Consider the following 23571-nt stretch of genomic DNA (forward strand, 5'->3'; position numbering starts at 1 on the left):
TTTCATAGTTTGCACTGAAAAGTCAGCTGTAATCCTAATGGGTTTTCCTTTATATGTGACTTGGTTTTCTTTTGCAGCTTTCAGTACTGTATCTTTGTTCTGTGTGTTTAGCGTTTTTACTTATGATGTGCCATGGACCGTTTCTTTTCTGGTCCTGTCTGTTTGGTGTTCTATAGACTTCTTGTATTTGAAAAATCTGCTTTCCATTTCATTCATCCTATTGGCGAGGCGTTCTCCTGTCGTTTCTAATTTGCTTATGGAGTGTTTCACTTCGTTCTTTGTTTCAGCCTGAGTTGTCTTAAATATTTCTAGCTCTCTTCTGAATTCATTCAGAAGTTTATCCCTATCTGCCTTCAGTTCTTTGATGTCTTTGTGTGTTCTTTAAATTCACTGAATTCTTTTATTATGTTTATGATTGTTCTTTTCAGTTCCATGTCCTGCATTATCTCTACGGGGTTCTCATTGTGCTCCTCTAGAGGACTATTAGTATATGGTGGGGATATGTTATTTTGTTTTTTCATGTTATTATTTTTTCTCTGTGATTTTTGACATGTGAATTTCTTCTGTACTTCTGATTCTTGTGTGAGACTCAAGCCTTCAAGTTTAGGTCTGCTTCTTTCTGTAAACTTTATGTGCCTTTGTGGTTTACTTTTTCACATGAAAAGCTGCTTCATCTAAGTTTCTGGTTCTCTCTTTTGATATTATATTGGAGTGGCCATATTGCTTTTGTCTTCAGGAGTTCCCACAGAGGCCCAAGTCAGATGAGGATCAGATGCTCTCAGGCTTTCTCCTAAGGTCTAGATCCCTTCAGGAAAGGCGTTGTCATCCAGAATTTGGGGTTGGACTGGCCTGGGAGCAGGACCCATGAAATATGCTGGTCTCAGGCAGCTGGTGGCCATGCTATCCTGAGGTACAAAGGGAGTTGGGGGTTGGAAGAGGCCCCAAGAGCTCCTGGGGACTGCAGGGAGGAACTGAGTTGGTCTGGATGCAAAGGATCAGGAAGCCAAGAGGTCATCCCCAGTGTCCAGGAAAGATGCTGGCCGGTTGTGCAGCCCAGAGAAGCAGAGGGAGGTGAGGGCAGGACCAGGCCCTGAGGGCTTCTGGGGACCACGAGACAGAACTGGGTTCTTCTGGATGCAAGCGATCCGGAAGCAGTGGTGGTTTCCCTGGTGTCTGGGGTGCTAAGACAAGGAATGGGACAGTACCCAGGCCAGGAGAGAGGCTGGCGGGTTGAGCAGGACCAGGGAAGCAAAGGGAGGTGTGGGCGGGACCAGGCCGACGGCTACTGGGGACTGCGAGAAGGAACTGGGTTGGTCTGGATGCAAAGAATCAGGAAGCAGTGGTGGTTCCCAGGTGTCTTGGTGCCAAGACAAGGAATGGGGCAGTACCCAGGCTAGGAGGAGAGACAGGCTGGGGAGATGGGAGGGTGAATGAGGCCTGGGGAGTCAAGGCTCAGAGGGCACGATGGACTTGCCCAGGAGAGAGACTAGCTCTTTGTCATTTATTTAATTTGTTTAATTAATTTATTTAATAACGACATGATTAGAAGAAGCATTTCATTACAGCATTAACACATTCAGTAACAATATCCAGAGCCACTTATTTTTAAGCTTAAAGTAAGAAATGTAAAAAGGGAAATAACCCCCACATCATCATTTGATTACCTTCTTTACATTTACCACCTTTCTCTCTAGCATTCCCTCTCATTCATCTTTTCCTGTTTTTCATTTTAGTTTTTGTGTGTATGTATGTATGTGCAAGTGTATTGTTGTTCTCATTAGAAATTGCTGATTATGTAGATGTTTCTCCTTTTCCTTTACAACATTTTAGTCACTAAGAAATGGAATAATCCCTAATGATTATTGTTAAAGTGAATCTGGATATATGTTTGCTTTAAAGAAGCAAAATGGAATGTGCATAGCTGCTTTAGTATTCAAATATACTCTTCCTAAGTTCTAAATTCTCCATAGAGCTAACAGGAATTTAGGAGTGGTCCTTTGGATAAATAAATCATAAGATATTTCAACAACAATAAAATTCTAAATCATAAAACTTTCTGTCAGTAAACTTTATAAATTGAATATATATTCCTTTTTCAGCTTAGTTGCGTTAAAAGATAATGAGTCCACAGTTACAGATCTGGAAAGTGATCCCAAATATTTTACTGCAGATATATATGTGAGGGAAGAACTGAGGAGCAATGTTTTGTTGGTTTGAATTAAATCTATCAACAGTTGAATAAGATTATTTAAGTGATAATATAATGACCACTCTGTCGTAATAAATGATTTGGATTTTGAAAATGTTTGTCATTTTCAATAGTAGTTTCTATGCATGCTTCATTTTAAATAGTCTTATTTTTCATATATTAAGTAAAGATGAGCATGAGAAAGTAGAAGTCACCCATTTGTTCCTCCTGAGTTATCTATTGTTTATATTTAGCGGAAAAATAGGAGAATGGTGAATTGGAAAGGAGTAGGAAATTCTATAAATAATCCAAAGTAGAGAAGTAATAAGTAAATATATACATATATATGAAAGAATTATCTTTGAAGAATTGTGGGAAAACTTTAAGAACAGTTGACATGACATGTGGTAAGTTTTAAAAATTGGAAAAGTGCTTGTGGATGAGTTTCTGTACTTTGGCTTCTATTCCTCTTGTAATATACAAGCAATGCAAAGCACAGCAGAACTGTCTCAAGTAGCCTCAAGAGGAGCAGATTTCTCAATGGTAAAACTGTCTAAGACAGTAATTAAAATTAAATGGAATTCTTAGTTCAAGAAATACTTAGTGAGGGACTGAAGGGATGGCTCAGTGATTAAGAGCACTGGCTGCTCTTACAGAGGACCCAGGTTCATTTCCCAGAACCAGATGACAGCTAACAACTGTCCATAACTCCAGTTCCAGGCCATCTCATACTTTCTTCTGACCTCCATGGACATTGCACAACACAGGTGCACTTATACACATGCAGGCAATACACTCATAGACATAAAATAAAAATAAAATATTTAAAAATAAATATTGATGTGTGTATACTTTATACATACACTTATAAGTAAATGTATATATACTTTAGTGAAAAATACAATTTTTGTTAAAATGAGTAAAAAAAATTGGAATTTTGTTTGCTTTTAGAGTAAAAAGTATATGAAAATACTTATGATTCTAAATTCTAAATTAAGAAAATATAATCTAAAAGGCTTATTGATATTGACAGTCTCATGTAAATCTCATTTGCTCAGTCCCCTCTTTTCTTTCCCGTTTTTTAATGGTACTAGGTTAGAACTCAGGGCTTCGTGCATGCTAGGCTCTAACCACTGAGCTACAACTCAAGCCACATTTTCTCTTTTATCAGAAATAACTTTGTATCAAATACTTTCCAAAAGGCATATTTTGTCTCATTTTTCTGGAACTCTAAGTCTGAACACCTATGTCTCTTTCTGTTGCCCATCTTTGGCCCCATCTCACCAATTGCAAATCTTATGTGATTTGGGAGAGGTTGTGAACAATTCTAGGCCAGAAGAAATTGAGAATAGTTCCAGTACCTACATTTGGTTAGTGGTATAAGTTTGTAGCCATCATCACTATCAACCCAGTTATCATCAGAGCAGTACATAATTCTCCTTTGCTAAATGTCAAGTATAGCATCAAATGTTATACCTGAATTAGTTTTATTAACTCTCAAAATAATCTCATGAAATGGTAACTCAAGAATGCACTTGAGCCTTGCATGATACTAGTAGTTCCCTTTGCCTTAGAAATTCTTCCCCCAATACACATCTGACTACCTCAAGTCTGACTTGATTCAGAGAAGTCTTCCTTGTCCACTCTAGCTGAAATAGCTATACCTAGTCACTCGTCACTTTTTGTCTCATTATTGAGTTTATTTTCTTTATAACACATATTGGTGTCCAAAATGATCTGATTTATGTTCTTTCTAAAGTGCTGTTATCTCTCTACATTTAATAGGCTGTTCCAGGGTAAGAAACTTCTTGTCAGCCTTGTTTATGTTTTCCACCTGCATCTAAATCAGAGCATGGCACTGGGTAGGCACTCAAGAAGTACTCAATAAATGAATAGTATTATCCTGATTTCATTCATATATATATAAATTAGTATATATATGTATACATATATATATTGAAACTAGTGCTTTAAAGTTTAAAGAACTTACATCTCTAGTTTATCAATTAGGCATAACTCTCTGGACCTATAGCTTATATTGGGAGAAAATTCACACATATCTAAAGTAATCAGACCAATCCTGCTCATTCTGAGAGAGAATGAGTGATCTGAGTGTAAACAGGCAGTAGTGTGAGAGAGTAGAATTAGTAGTGTAAATGGTGTAAATGCCAGCTATGCAAGAGAATGAATGAGGGTGAGCTGAAGCAGCTCAAACCATATACAAGTGTAATTTAACAATGCTATAAAAAAGAATGTCCCTAATCCAGGTATGGTGGCCCACGCCTTTAATCCCAGCACTTGGAAGGCAGAGGTGGGTGGATCTCTGTGAGTTCAAGGCCACCCTGGTCTACATAGTGAGTTCCAGGCCATCTGGGGCTTGAGGGAGATCCTGCCTCAATAAGACCGAAAGAAAAAAAAAAAAAGTCCCCTAACCTTCACACTTTTTCTTATTTACAATTATTTAGATTTTTCTTTGGAATAAAAGGTGTCTAAAATGAAGCTTTGTTCAAAAAATGCACTGTCTAGATTATGCCAAATGTTACGTTTCTATTCATTTAGGAGATAAAGTATTCTTGTTTCCTTATGACTCGACTGAATCTTGGCAAGATGAGGTTAATTATTCAAACTGAATTTTCAAAGAACTTTAAAAGAAAACTACAAAAATGTGTTGCAGCATTAGGAATGTAACTCAGTGATCGATTACTTCTTAGCATGCAAAGTCCCAAATCCTCAGCATCATATACACACAAGTAGTGTTACGTATTAAGCCTTTAGGATTATATCTTAAATCAAAAAAATCTAATGTGTTATAACACTCATTTTTAAAATATTGTCAACTATGTTAATATTACAGAAAAAAAACTGCAGTCCATTTAAAGTGGCTATCAGGAATTTCATACAATCTTAGAAAACAAAGATATTCAGTAGAGGATTGATTCAACTAGAATTTAATAATTAATATAAAGTTTCCAACCCTTAAATATATCAAATAAAATTGTGAAAGAGTTTAAAGCAGACAACAAAGAATACTGGCTGTCCTGTCTAGGGCACCATTTGGGTCACTTCTCTGCCTTTCCTTTTCTGAAGTATAACCACAACACCAAGTCATGGTAGACAAGTAGTTCAAATGATCCTAACTTACAGAAATGCAAAGTGTGTCCAGTTGGAGACACAGTGAGTTTTACCTTATTGTTGATCAATTGCTCTGTCTGCAAATTCAGTTTAACATTCCTGATGGCGGGGTGTGTGTGTGTGTGTGTGTGTGTGTGTGTGTGTGTGTGTGTGTGTATTTTGAACATGTTTTAGAATCTTTCATTGATATTTTATCTAAAATATTTGGCACATTTTCATTTTATATTTGTATATGAGTCATGAGTTTACCGGTTTTTTTTTTAATTAACTTTAGACACAGTTACCTTTTCTCTATACACTGCAAGTGCAATTGGATCAGCAGTTGGTTTTCTCCATTTAATTTGTCCTTAATTTAGCCCAGATACTTCAAAACTGGAGCATTCAGAGAAACTCAAAATGACCAATGTAACACAAATAAAACTCTATTAATAATACCAAACAGTACTTGTTAATGTTTTACTCCATATGATCATGGGAGTCTTGATTAACAACACAACATATACCACTCATTGCTGTGATACAAGATTTCAGAAAGCTCAGCTTTTATCTCTAGTTCACAAAGGAACCACCTACACATTTTCTAAATTATTGCTACTTCGCTAATATAGTATAGACATAGCTTTGTCTTTGTATATCTTCCATGTGCCTGTTAGATGCTGATTAAGCATTTTGAGAAATAAGTCACAGCTTTTTCAACTAATATTGAAATATAGCCGTCATTGGTTTAAAAGGATAAGCAGTGAAACCATATAACAGGGATGGGGAGATGACTCAGTAGGTAAAGCACTTGTTGGGCAACCATGAAGATCTGAGTTCAGATCCCCAGAGCCCATGAAAAACCATACACAGCAATACACATCTGTAGTCCCTGAACTCCTGCAGCAAGTTGGATGGCAGAGATAGTAGTCTCTGCAGTAGCTTCTGGGCCAGCTAGCCTTGGCATAGGCAACAGTGAGCAAGAAACCCTGTCTCCAATAAGGTGGAAGGTAAGAGCCAACACCTGATGTTGTCCTCTGACCTACATATGCATGCCATGCACGTATGTTCTCACACACATATGAACACAAGCACGCACGCATGTGAAAACACACATACACAGAAAGATTAAAATAAAATGGAATTCTCAGCACAAACACCAAATCAAAAATGTTGATACCAGTGGGAGATCAGCCTGAGATTTGCATTTTCCGCAAGCTGTTGAGAATGACTCAGTTTAGAATTAAACCTGTATATAAGAAAAATTAGATTCAATATTGATGTTCAAATTCATATTTCCTTAAGTCATGGCTAGAACCAGTTTTATTTTTAGGTATGTACTATATGTGCTTTAATATTATACTATTTTCTTTAGTAATGGATAAAGAGCTTATAGAGTTACCCATAAACATACAAGCTTTAGTTTCTGTGGTAATTATAATTAACTTCATCCTCTGTGTAACCTCTAGAAGTTCCAGCTTCTTTTAGAAGTCATTATTTAAAAAGAGGTTTCTTTGTATAAGGACTTAGGAAAATTCGATGGAATTTAAGGCAATACAAATTCATATCACATTGGGAAACATTTAAAAATGGTCCTCTGGAGCTACAGAAATGGCTCAACAGTTAAGAGCACTTACTACTCAATTTGAGTACCAGAATTCAAGTCCCAGCACTCACATCTTGCAGCATACAACCACCAGTAAATCCAGCTGCAAGGGATCCGACACTGCTTTCTGGCCTCCATAGGAACCTGTACATTCACATTCACACGCACACACACACACACACACACACACACACACACACACACACACACACACACACACACCACTAAATAAATCTTAAAAAAGAATGGTCCCCTGAAAAAATATTTCTAAAATTATTTTGCATATAAATATCCATATGCCTAAAGAAGCTTATGTTATATACTGATAATAATACTGTTACTCTCCATCTCTAAGCAGCAAATGACTTAGAGTTCAAAAAATTCATTATGGAAACGTGTGTGTGTGTGTGTGTGTGTGTGTGTGTGTGTGGTGTGTGGTGTGTAAGGTCATCTTTGATTAGAGAATTTTAAATGGGATAAATATTAAATGAGTATTCCATTTAATCATTAAACTAGGAGGAAAAGCATGTGAAACAATTTTTTTAATCTAAGAGTTTTTTGAAATATTTTATTTTTATTTTATGTGTATGAGTGTTATGCCTGCATGTAGGTAAATGCACCCGTGTCATGCAATGCCTGCAGAGGACAGAAGAGGCTGTTGGATCCCCTGGAACTAGAGTTAGGGACAGTTGTTAGCTGCCATGTGGGTGCTGGGATTTGAACCGTCTTCTTCAAGAACAGTTAGTGTTCTTAAGCTCTGAGCCATCTCTCCAGCCCCTAATCTAAGGTTTTTATAACTTCTTTAAGTAACCATTTTCTTTTTTATTTCTTGTGGTCTGTTAAATGGGCAACTGGTTAATTCAGTCATCAGTTTTGTATATTTTTTAAAGGACTTTTTAACTATATTGTCTGATAAAAGACAGAGAATAGAGCCCGAAGACATGGTTCTATGGTTAGGAGTGCTTTCTGCTCTTCCAGAAGACCTGAGTTCAGTTCCCAACACCCATATCAAGTGGCTCACAACCACCTCTAACTCCATCTGCAGAAGATCTGATGCCCTCTTGGATATTCGTGGATACTTCCCACACTCACACACACACACACACACACACACACACACACACACACACACACACACACACACACACACACACACACACACACAAACGCATGCATGCGCATAAATAAAAATAAATCTGCTTTAAAAAGACAAAGTGGAAAAAGTTTCTCAGGACCACAAAAGCCTACAAATAAAAGGAGATTTGAAAATTATCTGTTACAGCAGTTTTGGGCTTTGCTTCTGCATTGGACTCATTGGGTATTCTCAGAGCCTACAGAGTTCATTGCGAAGAAGACAAAATAAATTTAAATTTTTATCAAAATATTTTAAAACCAAGTATGATATAATAAAGCTTCTTTAAATGCATTAAGTAGCAAATTGCACAAACAGGCTTAGTAACTAGTATAACCTGAAATTATGTTGAACATAAATGATATTTTAAGATCATAACAACTTGAAGTAAAAATTTTCTTTAATATTTTTGTGGTTTCTCGCCAACACAAAGGCAATACTGAATGTAAAGATTTGTAATTTTCTCCTTCCCAGTGAATGGACCCCTGATTCTTCAGAAGCGTTCTTTAAATGTCCTGTTGACTTTACTTAAAACACCTGAAGTCATCTTCGTTTTATACATGAAGAAACTAAGACCCATACAGAGGCGATACCTGACTAAATACATAGAGCACAGTAGATTAATCCTTGCACAAGAATCTCAAACTTTTATTCAGCATTTTTATGAAGCTTTACTACAATAAAAAAGAAAGGCAATTATAGTCTGTTGTCACTGATTCATAGCTTATCTGTGGGAAATATTTTTCTGTCATGTGTCTCAGATTCTACCCACATACAACACAGCTGACTGAATATCTGATCAGGATAGTAATAGTGACTTGAATTTGTGCTGCTATTTTCATTTTCTTTTCACTTTCACATACTAGTTAATTTCCCTCATTTTAAATATCAGGAAGTTAAAGTTTCCAAAGGTTAAATGTCATGTCCAAGATCAAAGAGATAAGGAAAGGAAACTACTGGACTCTAAATTATTTTCCTTTATCCTGCTATGTACTATGTCCCAAGTAAGCCAAAAACTCTACGTTTTTCAGTTTAATATGTGTTGTGAATTCATAAATTTAATTAAAAACAAACAATCATTGGGCTCAGTGGAGCCAAATTCTTGTATCCATTTTAATCTGTTAAAGTCAAAAAGGAATGCGTCTATGGAGAGGGTACTTCCTAGACCAATTCCTCATGTTTATATAAGACGTGAATAAAAAAGAAAATAAGACTTAGAACTCGAATATTATAAAGTTGTTGGCCTAATGTTCTTGAGATAAAACTTTCCATCTGTTTTGGGATAGGCTAAGAAAGCAAACAATCCAAGTCGCTATCTATGAGGCCCATTTTCTCTTCCTCTTAAGAATTTTTTATGACTCAAGGAAGTTTGTACTTTCAGAGACAGGTTACTCTTAACTTTAATAATTAAAGTAAAAAAAAGAAAAAATCATGACACATCAGCACTGTCTTTCTGCCATTCTATTCACCTAACCATATGAAGTAATAGAACTTCCTGCTCTCTTGGAAGTAAAGTATCTACTTAACCTGACCTAAAACACTTAATATAGAAAGCTTTCTATATTTTATTGTACCATACATGTCACTATTTGGTAAACACCAATAGTAATGCATTTCCTAAATTTTTGAGGCCATTCTATACAGTACCCAGAATCCGGTTGATTTTTATATTATAGCTCTTACTACTATCTGGCCCAAAGAGTAAAAGTCCTTTGTAAGCTGATAAAATATGCTTACCTACTACAGATCTGACTATAATTGTACTTATGCTAGCAAAAGTAAATTTTAGTCTGCTGAGATTGAAAAGAACAGTAATTACTCCAAAATATGCATTCAGATTTAGCAAATGTTTACGCAAAACACTATATTTGACATAATGAAAAATGTAAAAGGAATTAGTCATGATCCTCTCTTGAAGACTATAGTCTCTTTGGGGATTCATATCAATAATTAGAATATGGATAAGCTTGTTAATTCCTATGATAAAGGTTCAAATAAGATATTTCAAGAATTTAGGAAAATCTAAACCCAGATTATGGAAATGTCAGTATAACCACTTAAGCTTATTAAAAGTCACTAAGCTATATATTTTAAATTACTGGATTTTATGATAACATTATCTGTGGTTGAGGAACTTGGGGAATATACTTTTGAAGTCGCTATAATCTAAGCAGAACCTTAAAAGACAAATAGAATTTGGATCAGAAGTTTGTCTAAGGTCTAAAAAAGAAGAGGTAGTTTAGAATTTGCTCCATGCTTTCAATTATATGACTTACATTCTTACATTCGGCCATGTGGCTATGACATTTCTGAAAACTTCTGACTGATCCCAATGATAAACATACAATGGTACTTTGTTTTGTTTTGTTTCCCCCCCTTTGGACCAAAAGCAAGAGCTTGCTTCCATTTTGAGCTAATGGGGAAATTACAATGAAAAATGAAAGATGTACAATCACAGGATATGTCACAACTGTCCATGAATCCACTTATAACAATTGCTGACATTCATTTCCCTCATTATAGCTTCACATCTGTAATATATATTTTAGTTCCTTTGAGCCCCACAAAAATTTTTATTTTTCCCATGAGAAAGCGAAGGTTATGGGAGAACCCACCACCTAAAATGGTGAAGCCATGCTACAGGAAAAGTCAAGCAATTCTGGCCTGCTAAGAACAAAATGAGAGAGAGAAATATGGCAAAATCACTACATAGTCTTTGAGTAGTCACAAATTTGCTAACTAAATTGAGATGCCATCCATGAATCAATATTAATCTCATAGAAAAAGAATCAGCTATATGACGTTAAGTATCATTAACAAAGTTAACCATCAATAACAGGAAAAAATTGAATTTCTTTCTGATGAGTTGATCTAACCCTATTCTTGATAGGATCAGCCCATATTTTAAGTAAGATTTATTGAGAGCTAAGTCTATAATTTCTAAAATGGATAGCCTTTTTTGTTTTTTGTTTTGTTCTATTTTTAACAGTGACAAAAAGTTGCATTGTACCTTTCCAAACCAGATAACTTCTCATATATAATTAAAGAATTATATGGAATCTTAATTGTAATTTAAAGTGTGATTACTGAACAAGTATTAGTCATGCTAAAAATATAAAGGATTTTCTTAATGTCCATCAGAGAAAATAATTTATTCTTGATATTGACCCCATCTGACTTAACTGCTCAGGATTTTTCCATGTGAGCTGTGCTCTATAGCATTTCTAAAAGAAAGAATATGAATAAACCTGGTGAGCAGCAAAATAGAAGCAGTTTTCGTGAAACCTGATTTGTGTTAACATAGAATCAAATGTGATCCTCAGTTAAATATTTATGCTTCCTTTTATTATTATGAACCTGTTCTTAACATGGGCTTGGTTTTGTTTGTTTCCCTCTTCATTTCTGTGAAATGCAGAAGGAAAGGGTTTGTTTTTGACATTTATAATACCCCCACTAACTATTCTTACACATCTGGCTTCCAATGGAGAGCCCCTGACATCGCAGGGAACGGTGATCAAAATTCCACACACTAGCTTCAAGCTGGGGGCTCGTAGCTACTGCAGCATTGAAAGGGGATCTTTTCCTGGCTTCTTTAAAATGAGCATGGTGATGGGATGGTTTAAGGGAAGAACACCTCTCAAATCACATGACCACTGCTGCGCTTCCGTGTGTCCTGCTTTCTTCATACAGCTTGGCACTACATTTTTTTCCCTGTATCTTAGTGGACTTCTCTGTGTATGAGTGGGCTGGGGCTGGGGGTATATATGAATGGTCATACATTATGCATGCATCTTTCACCATTAGAATGATGTGCCTTCCCTTATATATCACAAATTATAATCACATTTAATCTTCTGTGTTCTGAGAGATTGAGATGTTTCTCTTTTTGGTGTGACATTATGTTGGTGTCTTTTGACATTTTTACCCTCAGTTGTTGTTCATGTTGCATTAAATGTAAGTTAAAATGTTCTCCCCTAAGAGTTAGCTTTTCATGTTGGGCTGAAAAAGTCTTCATTTTTGTGTAGCAATTCATGTTATTATAACCTATGGCTTTCAATTATACCTCCCATAATAAAGAGCTGACTTTAAACACTGTGGTATTCTTGTTATGACCTAAGCATAAGGTAAGTGATTTCTCTGTCTCTAAAGATTGTGGCTGTTTGTTAAAATTTTCTCAGCTTCTTAAAGGCATTTTCGCTTTTGTTCCTTGCCATTTATTATGTGCTGTCCCTCCTTTTGTTTCCTGTTTCATATTTTAAGATTTCTTAGCAGACAATATGATCTTCAGAAAAAAATATACTACACATGTAAACACATGCTTAAATAAATGATTTGATGTCTCAAAGCTATCTTAATTAATAAATGAATACCTGTGTGTTTAGTCTCATTTTTTTTCGTTTCCTCCATTTACTTTAATAAAATATACTGTTTCTACATGTTTTAGTTTTGATTCCTATATGGAAAGGAAAACTATCTATACTATAAAATCAGTCAGATGTTAACTGTAGTAAAATAACATGACTCAATAAAATTAAGTAGTTAGGTGATCCAATTATATACCCTTCATTCAACCGCTCTCATTTTTTTTCTACTGAGTAATTTAATACTCATCCATAGTCTTAGTTTAATTTTGTTTCTCACACATTCCTTTTTCCCTACTGTTTGAAAGCAGAGTAACAAAATAAAAATTAAATTAAATTATGTTCTAAACTTTATCCTTTAAGTTATATTACATTGTATTAGGCAGAATCCTTTATATTGAGATTTTATTAAAATTAAGTAAAATATTATAAATATGATCAGCTATATAGCACACTGCCATTCAATACATGCACAATAAAGTTTAAAAGCATTGCCTTCCTCTTTTTTTTAAATATACACATTCAGGATCACTAAAGTAAAGGAAGTCTTGTGATTACTGATTTTATTTTTATTTCCCTCACATCTGGTTCAAACAGCCAATGTAACATAAATGGGAAAACAATTACACTACACCTTGGTAAATGCTCATATTTCATAGAACTGAATTATTTTCATTAGTCAAGTATCTCCTCTAAAGCTATTTGAAATACATGATTTTACACTGAGGTATAACAAAGCAACATGGGTTTCCTTATTTGTGTTACAAATGATTGTGGGTTTTTTTGTTAATTTAAGCCACTTACCAAAAGAGAAAACATGTTTTGGTTTGCTTTGGTTTGTTTAGAAAATATCAGATAGTTTTTCACCACCATTCCCATTAATATACATAATCTAGTATATATAATAGACATTATGTAAATCTGTTGACCATTTATGAGACAGTTTGAACTACTCATCTGAACTGCACTGTTCATTGTAAATCTCTTGTTTCTATCCATACACTAGCTCCACTCTAGATTGGAAGGGCTTAAAGATGAACTCTGGAGGAATAGAGGCTACGACTTAAGAGTAACTATTACTGACCAAAGGAGCTATTTTCCATTCGCAAACATTGCTTTGCGCTATGGGTTTGGACTCCTTCACATCTTGTTTCACATCTTGTTGAAGACTTCCTTGACTTCCATTTGACTTCTTTGAACTGTTTTTGTCTTTCTACATTCTCCTCTCTCTCTCCCAGATTTTCTTCCCATGCTTTTAGCTTTCTCTTGTGTTCGAGTCACTTTTTCAAATGTAGTTTCTCTCTTGATTAAGCGTGTCTATTAATTTGGCTGTTGGTATATGTTTCTTTTCTCCTTTAAGGCTGTAGTGATATAGTTACACTTATTTTCATTCCATGTTATGCAAACTTCTGTATTTATTTTGCAGAAAGTTCATTCTTCTTGATGTGAGCTTTCAATAAGAAATAGTAGAACATTTTCCATTTACATATGTAAGCCCATGCCTTTAGATTTTTGTCCTGTAGATTTTCTTTCTTACTTTCTATGCCTTTTCTTTTCCTTAGTCTCATATCTTCCTCCCTATATTATTTTCTTTGAGCTGTTACTAATTTACTTCCCATTTGGTCCAGAATTGTTTTTCAATAAGATGTCCAAGTAAAAGAATGTGAGAATTTTACATTCTCAATTAGGGTCTTCACTGTACTGTACTTCAGCTACTCAAGCAATCTGGGCCAAAAGAGAATAGCTAACATTTGTATTGTTTTGTTTGTTTGTTTTTGCCTCCTTTTGGGCTGTGTGTGTGTGTGTGTGTGTGTGTGTGTATATGTGTGTGTCTTTAGATTTATTTATTTGTCATTATTCTGCTATTTGTTTTCCCTTGTCTGTTCATGACATTTTTGTTATTTCTTTAAACATTAACAGTTGCTTTTTTCAGGGAAGGACAACCATAACCCACCCTAAGTTACAACATTCCTTTCATAAATTTTTTCATAAAATAGTAGATTGTGTTAAGATATAGAAATTAATTTGTTGTGTATATATCCATTTGGGGCAAGCTGCTGTAGAGTGGGAGGAAGAGGTGTGGACCTTGAATACAGTTATGTCTGAAATTAACAGCATAGTAATCCAGCATAGCTGTTGAATAAAGCAGTTTTGTAACCTTCAAAAGAATGCTCCACTTTGACCTAAATATTTGAATCAAAGTGTAAGGCCTTCTAATTGATAATTCTAAACACAGTAAAAACCAGTAAATAGAGCTCAATTTAATTGCTTGCCAACAAAAACATCCATCATAGCCAATATTATTATAATCAATATTACAAAGGTTATTATCAAAAGGAAATGTTGTATATAAGGAATTCTGTCTTCACTTACTAATGTATATATAGTAAAAATGACTAGAACATTTTATCATAACTTTACTTAGATTTCATTATTATTGTAGTCAAGACATATGCAGAATAACTTAAGATTGAGGATTGGTATTCACAACTGAATATGCAGTATATTGAATTTTTCCATATGTAGTCATCCTTCAGTACCATGGCAAGTCAATTTCAAAACCTGTGAATACCAAAATCTAAAGGTACCTAAGTTCTTTGTTTAATAAAATGGCATATACTATTTACATATAGCCTAAGTACATCCATCCATATACTTTATTTCATATCTAATAGGCAAGAGCTCTACCATTGAGCCACACCTCTATTTTATGACCTAATGTAATATGAATGCTATGTGAATATTTGCTATACTGTATTCTGTAAGGAATAATGACAAGGAATAAAAGGCCCCACATTCAGAACAGATGCAAATGGTGGTGCTAGTGTTTTGTGTTGTTGTTGCTCTTTTCTTCTTTTCTGATCCACAGTTTGTTGAATCTGCAGATATGAAACACACAAATATAGAGGACTGCTCTCACATACCTATAAATTGCCTTGGGTATTATCTCTGTCCAATTTATAATAATGTGCCTGAAATATTTCTCTAGAACTCAGTCTTTTATTAAGTAAAGAAAAGGTATATGAGAAAAATGTAATATACTTTTACTAACATGATACTTGAGATAAATAAAACCTTTTCTCCTAGACCTCAGGAGCTTGCCCATTAAACATACGTATTTGTAAATCCATGTTATGAGCCCTACATTACTGAGTTTATGCTCTTTCTGCAGGTCCAGTCCAGGTGCAGCAGCAAGGAGAACATTCTCAGAGCAAGTAAGTATTCATTTCAGGTGGGCTGCTGAACTACAAACTGAAGTTAAACAGAAAAAAATGAAGAACAGCAATGGAGAACGTCTATATGAAGAATATGAATAGTATAAAAATCCATCTTCTGAAAATATTACTTAATATAATTATTTCCCTTAATCTAATTATTTTTTCAAACTGACAGAAATTGAATTTGTTTGTATTAGGGTAGAAATGAACTCCCTTGTGATGCTAAGATGAGGAGCCTCCTGTTTTCATTGCCTCATTGCCACAAAGGTATTAAACAACAGAGTACATTAAAATAACACTATAAATTCATGAAACGAGGAGAGAGAATGAGAGAGAGAACACAAAAGTGAAAGCAAACTAGGCATGCATGGCTGTAGTCCTAGCACTTGAAGATGAAGCAGGAAGATCCTACATTTCAAGCCAACCTGAGTTATATAATGAGATCATATCTTAAAGGTGAGAGGATATAGCAGTCATCTTGTGAATATGAATTCACTAAGATTTTTGCTTTCATGCTCAAAATGTTTTAGAACATAGTTCCCTGAACCAAGATGAAGAATCCTTAATGTAATCTTTTGATTCAGTCACTACAGTATTAACTTGAAAGTCATTGAACTTTGTATATTTAGTCATGTTTCTTTTAAGCATTTTATTTTTATTTTATGTGGATGAGTGTTTTGTCTGCATGTATGTAAGTGAACCTTGTGTGTGCAGTGCCTGTGGAGGGCAGAAGAGGGCATTGTATCTCCTAGAACTAGAGTTACAGATGTTATGAGCCACCATGTGGGTTCTGGGAACTGAACCCCAGTCCAAGAGCAGCAAGTGCTCTTAAATGGTCTTACTCACTATCTCTCCAAACTACATTTTCATATTTTATAAAAAGAAACTCTAAATAGCTTTTCTGTACTTAAATCCTTAAAGTGATGTCACATTACATGATTTTCCATAAAAGCTTTGGGATCTTGAGATATATGGTATATAAATGCTAATTCTTTTATTATTGTTCTCTTGTCATTTTAATAGTTTAATATCACCATCTGATCTTCCTGGTGGTTTTCATTAGAAGTAGACATGGAACATACTGAAATAGGTCAACTAGGTACCCACACTAATTAGAGTTTTAGTAAATGAGATGGTTTACTCTTCCAATAAAATGTCAGTATTATTTAACAATCAAAGCATACTTGGAGGACTGGGAGATAGCTCAGTGGGTAAAAGCACTGAGTTCAAATGCCCAGGATGGGGGCAGGGGGAGGAGTAGGGCATGAGCTTGTGCACACCCGTAACCCCGCACTGTGGGGAATGGAGACAAAAGGATTGCTGGGGCTTAGTAACTGGCTAGCCAGCCTAAAAACAAACAACAACAACAAGAAAAAATAAATGAATAGATAGATAGATGATTGATAGATAGATAGATAGATAGATAGATAGATAGATAGATAGATAGATAAAAGGTTGGAGAAAAGAACCTTTCTCAAGGGAATAAGATGAAAAGAGTGATAAACTAAGACACCCAATGTATTCAGGACTCCTGCACATGTATGGGTGAAAACACCACCACACACCCATATAACACACAAAATAGTAATAATAATAATAATAATAATAATTGATCACCGATAATACTAGCACTAGGGAGAGTATGGCAGAATTGAGAGATAGAAGCCATTCTAGGCTATAGAGTTTGGGGAAAAAAGTGAGAGGAGTATTTGAGGGCTTTACATAAGTAAAAGTTCATATTTATTTTACATAGTATAAATATTCCCTATTTTTATGTTCTAAATCTGTTAAGTTCACTCAAAACCCTTAAGCATTTGTTTCACTAAGAACTTTAGAGGTATTGCAGGCTAGTAGCACAGTGGAAAACTGCTTCCCTAGTGTTAATGAGACCCAGCTTTCAATCTCCAACACTGATAAAGAAATAAATAAATAAATAAGTTCTAGCAGACTCTTTAGATTGCATACCTTCACAACTTTCCATATGTGACTCTAAGCATGTTTTTTTTAAGTAATGAGATATAAAATCCCATAATCCTTAAGACCTAAGTTTGAGAAACCTAAGGATCAGCCGTGGTAATTGAATATTCACTAAAATAAAACAATACAGATAAGTGAACTTTAAAATTATGTTTTATCATGAATTATAAATAATTTTCATTTATTCTTGGTCTTGAAATTAATATAGGTGGGAAGTGAAGTATGCATACTGGGAATGAGTATGGTGGTTAAAGGTCAGAAGAGGGCATCAGGTCCCCTAGAACTGGAGTGACAGTTGTTAGTTGCCATGTGGGTTCTAGGAATTGAACCTGGGTCCTCTGCAAGAAAAAGTGTTCTTAACCTCTGAGCCATCTCTCCAATATATCATTTTTACGTAAACTATTACTATTTTTGAAAATTCTTTTGTGATAACACTGGATTTTCCTTGGTCAAAGTGACTAATCCTTCTTGTATACTCTTTTTCTTTCTACTTAATCATTCTTTAACCTATTTACTAAATTAGCTGTCCTCAGGAAAGTATTTCCATATATAAAAATTAGTTGACACAATATGTTAGTGTATCCTAGAGAGAAGAGAAAAGTAGAACTTATAACTAATCTAAATTGCCTAAGGAAGCGATAACTTTATCAAAGGAAGCAGTAACATTTTTCTCTCAATTCTTAAAATTAAAATATCATCAAAACAGTTAACTAAAGTTGAATTAGGCATAGTGTTCATAGTCCCAACACTTAGGAAGCAGAACCAGAGAAGCCAAGTTGAGCTGAGGTCACCCTGGGTTATATACCAAGACTATCTAAATAAATAAATAAATTACAAAACTAAAAGCTGAATTTGTTCTCATTATAAAAATGGAAAATGCCTCTTACAAAGTTTTAATGTTAGAACCTCAAGGGGGAAAGGACAAAGTCAGAGTACGTAGGAGATTTTGACATTTGGCCTAAAGGAGATCTTTTAATAAGAGGGCTTAATCAGAGTAGCGGAAAGAATTATAACATAATTGCTTAGTACTGAAGGACAGCAAGGGAGTTACAGCCTTGCTAAACTGTCTTTTGATACTTTCTGTTTAAGAGTTGATGGCTTGTTCCAAAATGTTCTAGAATGAACAATAGGGTTATTGGCAATGTTTATCTTTACGGGAAGGTGTATTTATTTTTAATATGTTTTTATTGAATTTTTGTGTATTTCATACACATCTTAGTCCTCTTTTACCCCCTTCCCCATCAGCACCTTCCCATAACCACCCTCTCTGGATTTCATGCATTCTCTCATTTATGTTAAGATCTATTGAGTCAAGTTAGTGTTCCCTAACGTCCCTGGATAAAAGTGCCACAACTGCCCCAATACAGTTTGTTGTGCCTGTCATTGTTGTGGTTATTAGGCCTTAAAGCTGGGGTTGGATGATGTTCTCCCTTAGCAGCTTGCATAGTGCTCTCCAAAACTATGAGAGCTAACCTTCAGGGAGGTGACTTCCAGGTCAGTTCCACCTCCATTGCTCCAAGTCCTGTCTCCAAAGTATGTCTTGTCTTCAGCAATAGAATTTTATCTTCAAAGGTTGTGGCAATAGCCTATGTAATTTGGGGAATCTCTTGGACTACCCTGGCCAACAACTCAAAAGGAGGATCCTCCTTTCTGGCACTGTTTCTTTAAAATTCTTTTTTTATTATTTAATGTGTAGATGTGTATTGCATGCATGTATGTAAGTGCACTCTTGTCATGCAATGCCCACGGAGATCAGAAGAAGGTATCAGATCCCCTTTAACTTGAGTTAGCTGCCATGTGGGTGCTGTCTTCTGCAAGAACAGCCTGTGCTCTTAACTGCCAAGCCATCTCTCCAGCCCCACACTGTTTCTTGTTATGTAGCCTTCAGCTATGCACATGGACTCATGTAGAGATAATGTATGTGTAATTTTTCACTAGGTTTTTGAACTAATATGATTTCCGCTATTTTTTTACACCAGCTGGGAATTTTTTCTCTCTCCTCTCTCTCCCTGTCTAACTGTCCCTCCTCCCTCCCCAGTTAAAATACCCCCATTTTCCCTATTTCTCACTAGATAATACCTATCTCCTATGGTCCCCCCATCTTGAGCTCCTTCTTCCCCTTTGCTCCCATAGTTACTTGTATAACCCTCCCTCTCCTGCTCCCATTTAAATACCTCCATTTTACCCAATTTCCTTTTAGTAACACCTGTCCCTTACTGTTCTGTCTCAGGTTCAGGAAGGTGTATTTATAAAGATAGTAAATAGCAATATTATGCTCATGAAGAGGGTCATTCTACTGCTTGAACTGAAGGTAGCCTTGACATTCAGGGATATGATAAGGCCATACTTTTCCTCTGCTTGAAGTATCACAATAGTATGTCAGGCATCTAAGAGAAGCTGTGTCAAGTTTTTCTGTTTTATTGTTGTATGGTCGTTTGATTTATTTATTGAGTCATTTGATGCTGCAACAACTGTATATCAACATTTAGGATTCTGGAGATCAGATATATGAACAATGCTACACATATGTGAAAAGATTATAATCAGAATTTATTGTCTTTCTCTCAGTCAGGAGCCAAAGTGTCTAAATTAAGCTTAAAAATGATATCTATATTCAATCTAAACAGCCTATAAAATAAGAAAACTGGTTATTAGTCAAATTGCTTAATTCATTGGTTTCTTTGTTTCGAGGATCTTTTAAGTAATATCAAAAATTCCAGAGGAACTTAAGAAAATTCTACAGGAATGTAAGAACAACATGCTTAACCCTAAGGCAGTATATATTATTTCTTTTTTTCCTTTATTTTTACTGAATTTTTGTGTATTTCATACAGAACATCTCAAACAATCTTAATCATCTTTATACCCCCATCCCTACCAACAAGCCCCCAAAGCCCCCCCCCCACCACTGGAACACATATACTCTGTCATCTGTGTTAAGGCCACTGTGTCAAGTCGGTGTCCCAGACATTTTTTCTTAAGGGATCACTGCTTTTCCAAACTTATGAAACTTTCAAGTGAGAAATTCTCTAGCCTTGATGGGAATTTCTAACCCACTCACTTATTTACTGAATCATAGCATTTAGAATCCTCCCTACTTTGTAGGTCTCTTTTTTTAGATTTATTTCTTTTTATTTTATGTGTATGAGTGTTTGCCTGTATGTATGAGTATCATATGCATGCTGGTACTCAAGAAGGTCCCCACTCCAGCCCCCTCAGCCTAAGAATTTTGAGGAACACTTCAGAAGGATACAGTGGCATACCCAATATGGAGGAAGCTTCCACACAAGATTCACAAGAAGCCTCTACTTACGTACTTTTATCTGTATTCTCTAGCTCTTTATTTTCTTTATTTATTTGGTTCATGCTTTTTAAAAGGCCCAGAAAGGGGGTGGAAATGGCTCAGTGGTTAAGAACACTTGATATTCTTCAAAGGACCCAGGTTTGGTTCCCATTGTCTGTAACTCCAGTTCCAGGAGATCCAATACCCTCTTCTGGCTTCTGTGGGCTGCTGCTCATGCATGGAGAACATAAACTCACATAGGCACATGTATATACACAAATAAATAAATAATTCTCAGCTTGCGGGCTAAGATGTAGGTAAGTTGATGGAGGGTTTACCTAACATGCATGAGACTCTGACACCCCCCCACACACTTAGCACTGCATAAAACAGGGTGTGGTTACATCTACAATCCTAGCATTCAGGAGATGGAGACAGTAGGATCAGAAAGTCAAGGTAATCCTTTTCTATAGAGTGTGCTTGAGGCCAGCCAGCCAGGGATACATGAGACCCTGTCTCAAAAAGAAAAAACAAATCTGCATTTCAGGTCTTAAATTTAAGAGTGGATTATTTTGCCCCTTTAATAGAGAAACATGATTCAAAGATCAAGCTGTTGGAGTTACATTTTGTGATTATTGCTAACAGTACATGATAAGATCCTTTCCAATGAGATTCCACAACTGTCCTTCCTTGATGTATTTTCCTGAAAACCAGATCTGTCAGTTTGGGATTATGCAATGATCATTCAGGAAATTGTTGAGGAAAGTCTGGGTATATTGCCTGAATCTCTTGTAATATTTGGCAATGCCTGCTTGCAATAATGTAGAGCTTAGAATGAAAGATCATAATCCTAGACTTAGAGGCCCTGTTACTAATTCATGTGGGAGAATTGATGAAGAGAAGGATTATGTATCATTGGCATTAAAGTCAGTACCATGGGGAATGGAAGCTCGGGAGTCTGAGAATTTGACTAATTTAATGTTAAGAATTTTAATTGTTTTCTCTGTTCCTGAAGATTTGAGGTAATATAGACAGTGAATTTTTTTAATAAGTGGCAGGGCTTTAATAAACCAAGCAAATGGGTACTTCTATTACTAGAACAAGAAGTTAGAATTCCCTAGGTGGAGAACAGAGAATCGAGTAAATTTTGTTACTGTTAAGAGTTACAGAAAGATTTCAGTCTATCCAAAATTAAGCAATGATCAAGATGTTCAGAACCCACTATAGAGAGCAGTTATGTGACATCTATTGGAAGATATTCCAGGAGACCTTGAGGTTCATACTCTTGTCTGTGCCCCACCTTTATAGTTTATCAGGCTTGTGTTGGTGGCAGATAAAATATAGTAAACCTTTCTCGTAATGGGAATTATGTACAATGGTACATAACAAAATACCACTGTTATATCACCGCCCCTTTAGACACTGCTGCTTAGCAAATCTGGCCACCAATTCACCCCCACCCACACACTGCAATCTCACTCTCCTCTCCAGGTATTGCTACAAAGGGCTAACAGGCTACCTGTGATGACCTTTCAGTCACAAAGGGCCAAGTCTTCCCCCTTACCCTAGACACCCTTCACCCACACACACATACACACACAACCTGAGTAGAGGCATAGATTATAGGCTACTTGTTAACTAAGCCTGCTTCCTTGTCATATAGGACCTCCCCTCTCCTTCAAAAACCTTTAAGAATGGACACCTCTTACATTGCTTCTACCCCTCTTCCACAAAGATCCCATTTATTTAATAAATGCTTGGAGAGAAAGAGTCCATTTTCTTTAAGGATGTGACCCCTAGTAGGTCAACCACAATCCAGGGCAGATTCCACACCCAAGAGTAATTGGGATGGGAGGAAGAGCACAAATTTTAATGGGGAAGTGGGAGTGGATATGGGAGGTATTGGGAAGGAGGAAAAATATGACCAAAATACATTGTATGAAGTTCAAACTATTAATAAAAATATTTTTAAAAAGAATAGACACCTCACTTTGGCAAAGTTGAAGTCTCCTGTGTTTATGAAATTCATGTTGTCATGATGCCTTATTTACCTAAGTTGTTCATAACTCCCTTAATAAATAAAGCTGTCACCTAAAGAATAATTTGTCTCAACACCTCTCTCTTAAACCTACCTCCTCTCATCTCCCTCCCTAGACTATAACAACCATAGCCTGGATGATTTACAAAAAGCAAAAAATGTTTCTTAGATTTTTGGGAAATGGGAAAGTCCAAGATCAAGTAGCTGGCAGAGTTGTTGTCTGGTGAGGGCCTCGTCTCTACTTTCAACATACCATCTTCAACACTGTTCTCTGTAGAGAGGATAGACAAACCAGAGCAATGGTGATGATAACTGAAACATTCTTTTGAGATCACTTAGTGCTGCTAAATACAATAAAAAACACATTTGTGTTTCTTTTCTGTCTCCAGAGCTAATCGTTGGCATCTTTAATAACAGCTTTGAACTGCTTTTAAACCAAAGATTTAGTCTCAGGATATTATAAAGCTGTAATTTTAGTGAGAACTACCAATTTGATATTTCCCTTTTTCTTTTTAAAAATATTTTATTGGGGCTGGAGAGATGGCTCAGTGGTTAAGAATACTGACTGTTCTTGAAGAAGACCCGGGTTTGAATCCCAGCACCCACATGGCAGCTAACAGCTGTCTGTAACTCCAGTCCCAGGGGATCTGACAGCCTCTT

General features: G+C 35.7%; 1 protein-coding gene across 3 annotated transcripts in view; it reads left to right on the forward strand.

The window, feature by feature from the left end:
- Gphn (gephyrin) overlaps positions 1-23571 on the forward strand; it is a 578173-nt gene that overhangs the window by 393091 nt on the left and 161511 nt on the right. For all 3 annotated transcript variants that reach the window (XM_008852141.3, XM_008852142.2, XM_008852140.2), the window contains one exon: positions 15568-15610. In XM_008852141.3, the coding sequence (XP_008850363.1) occupies positions 15568-15610 (43 nt within the window). The remainder of the gene's footprint in view (positions 1-15567; positions 15611-23571) is intronic.

The sequence above is a fragment of the Nannospalax galili genome, unplaced genomic scaffold (genome assembly GCF_000622305.1).
Source record: "Nannospalax galili isolate Female #2095 unplaced genomic scaffold, S.galili_v1.0 scaffold285, whole genome shotgun sequence".
Lineage (NCBI taxonomy): Eukaryota > Metazoa > Chordata > Mammalia > Rodentia > Spalacidae > Nannospalax > Nannospalax galili.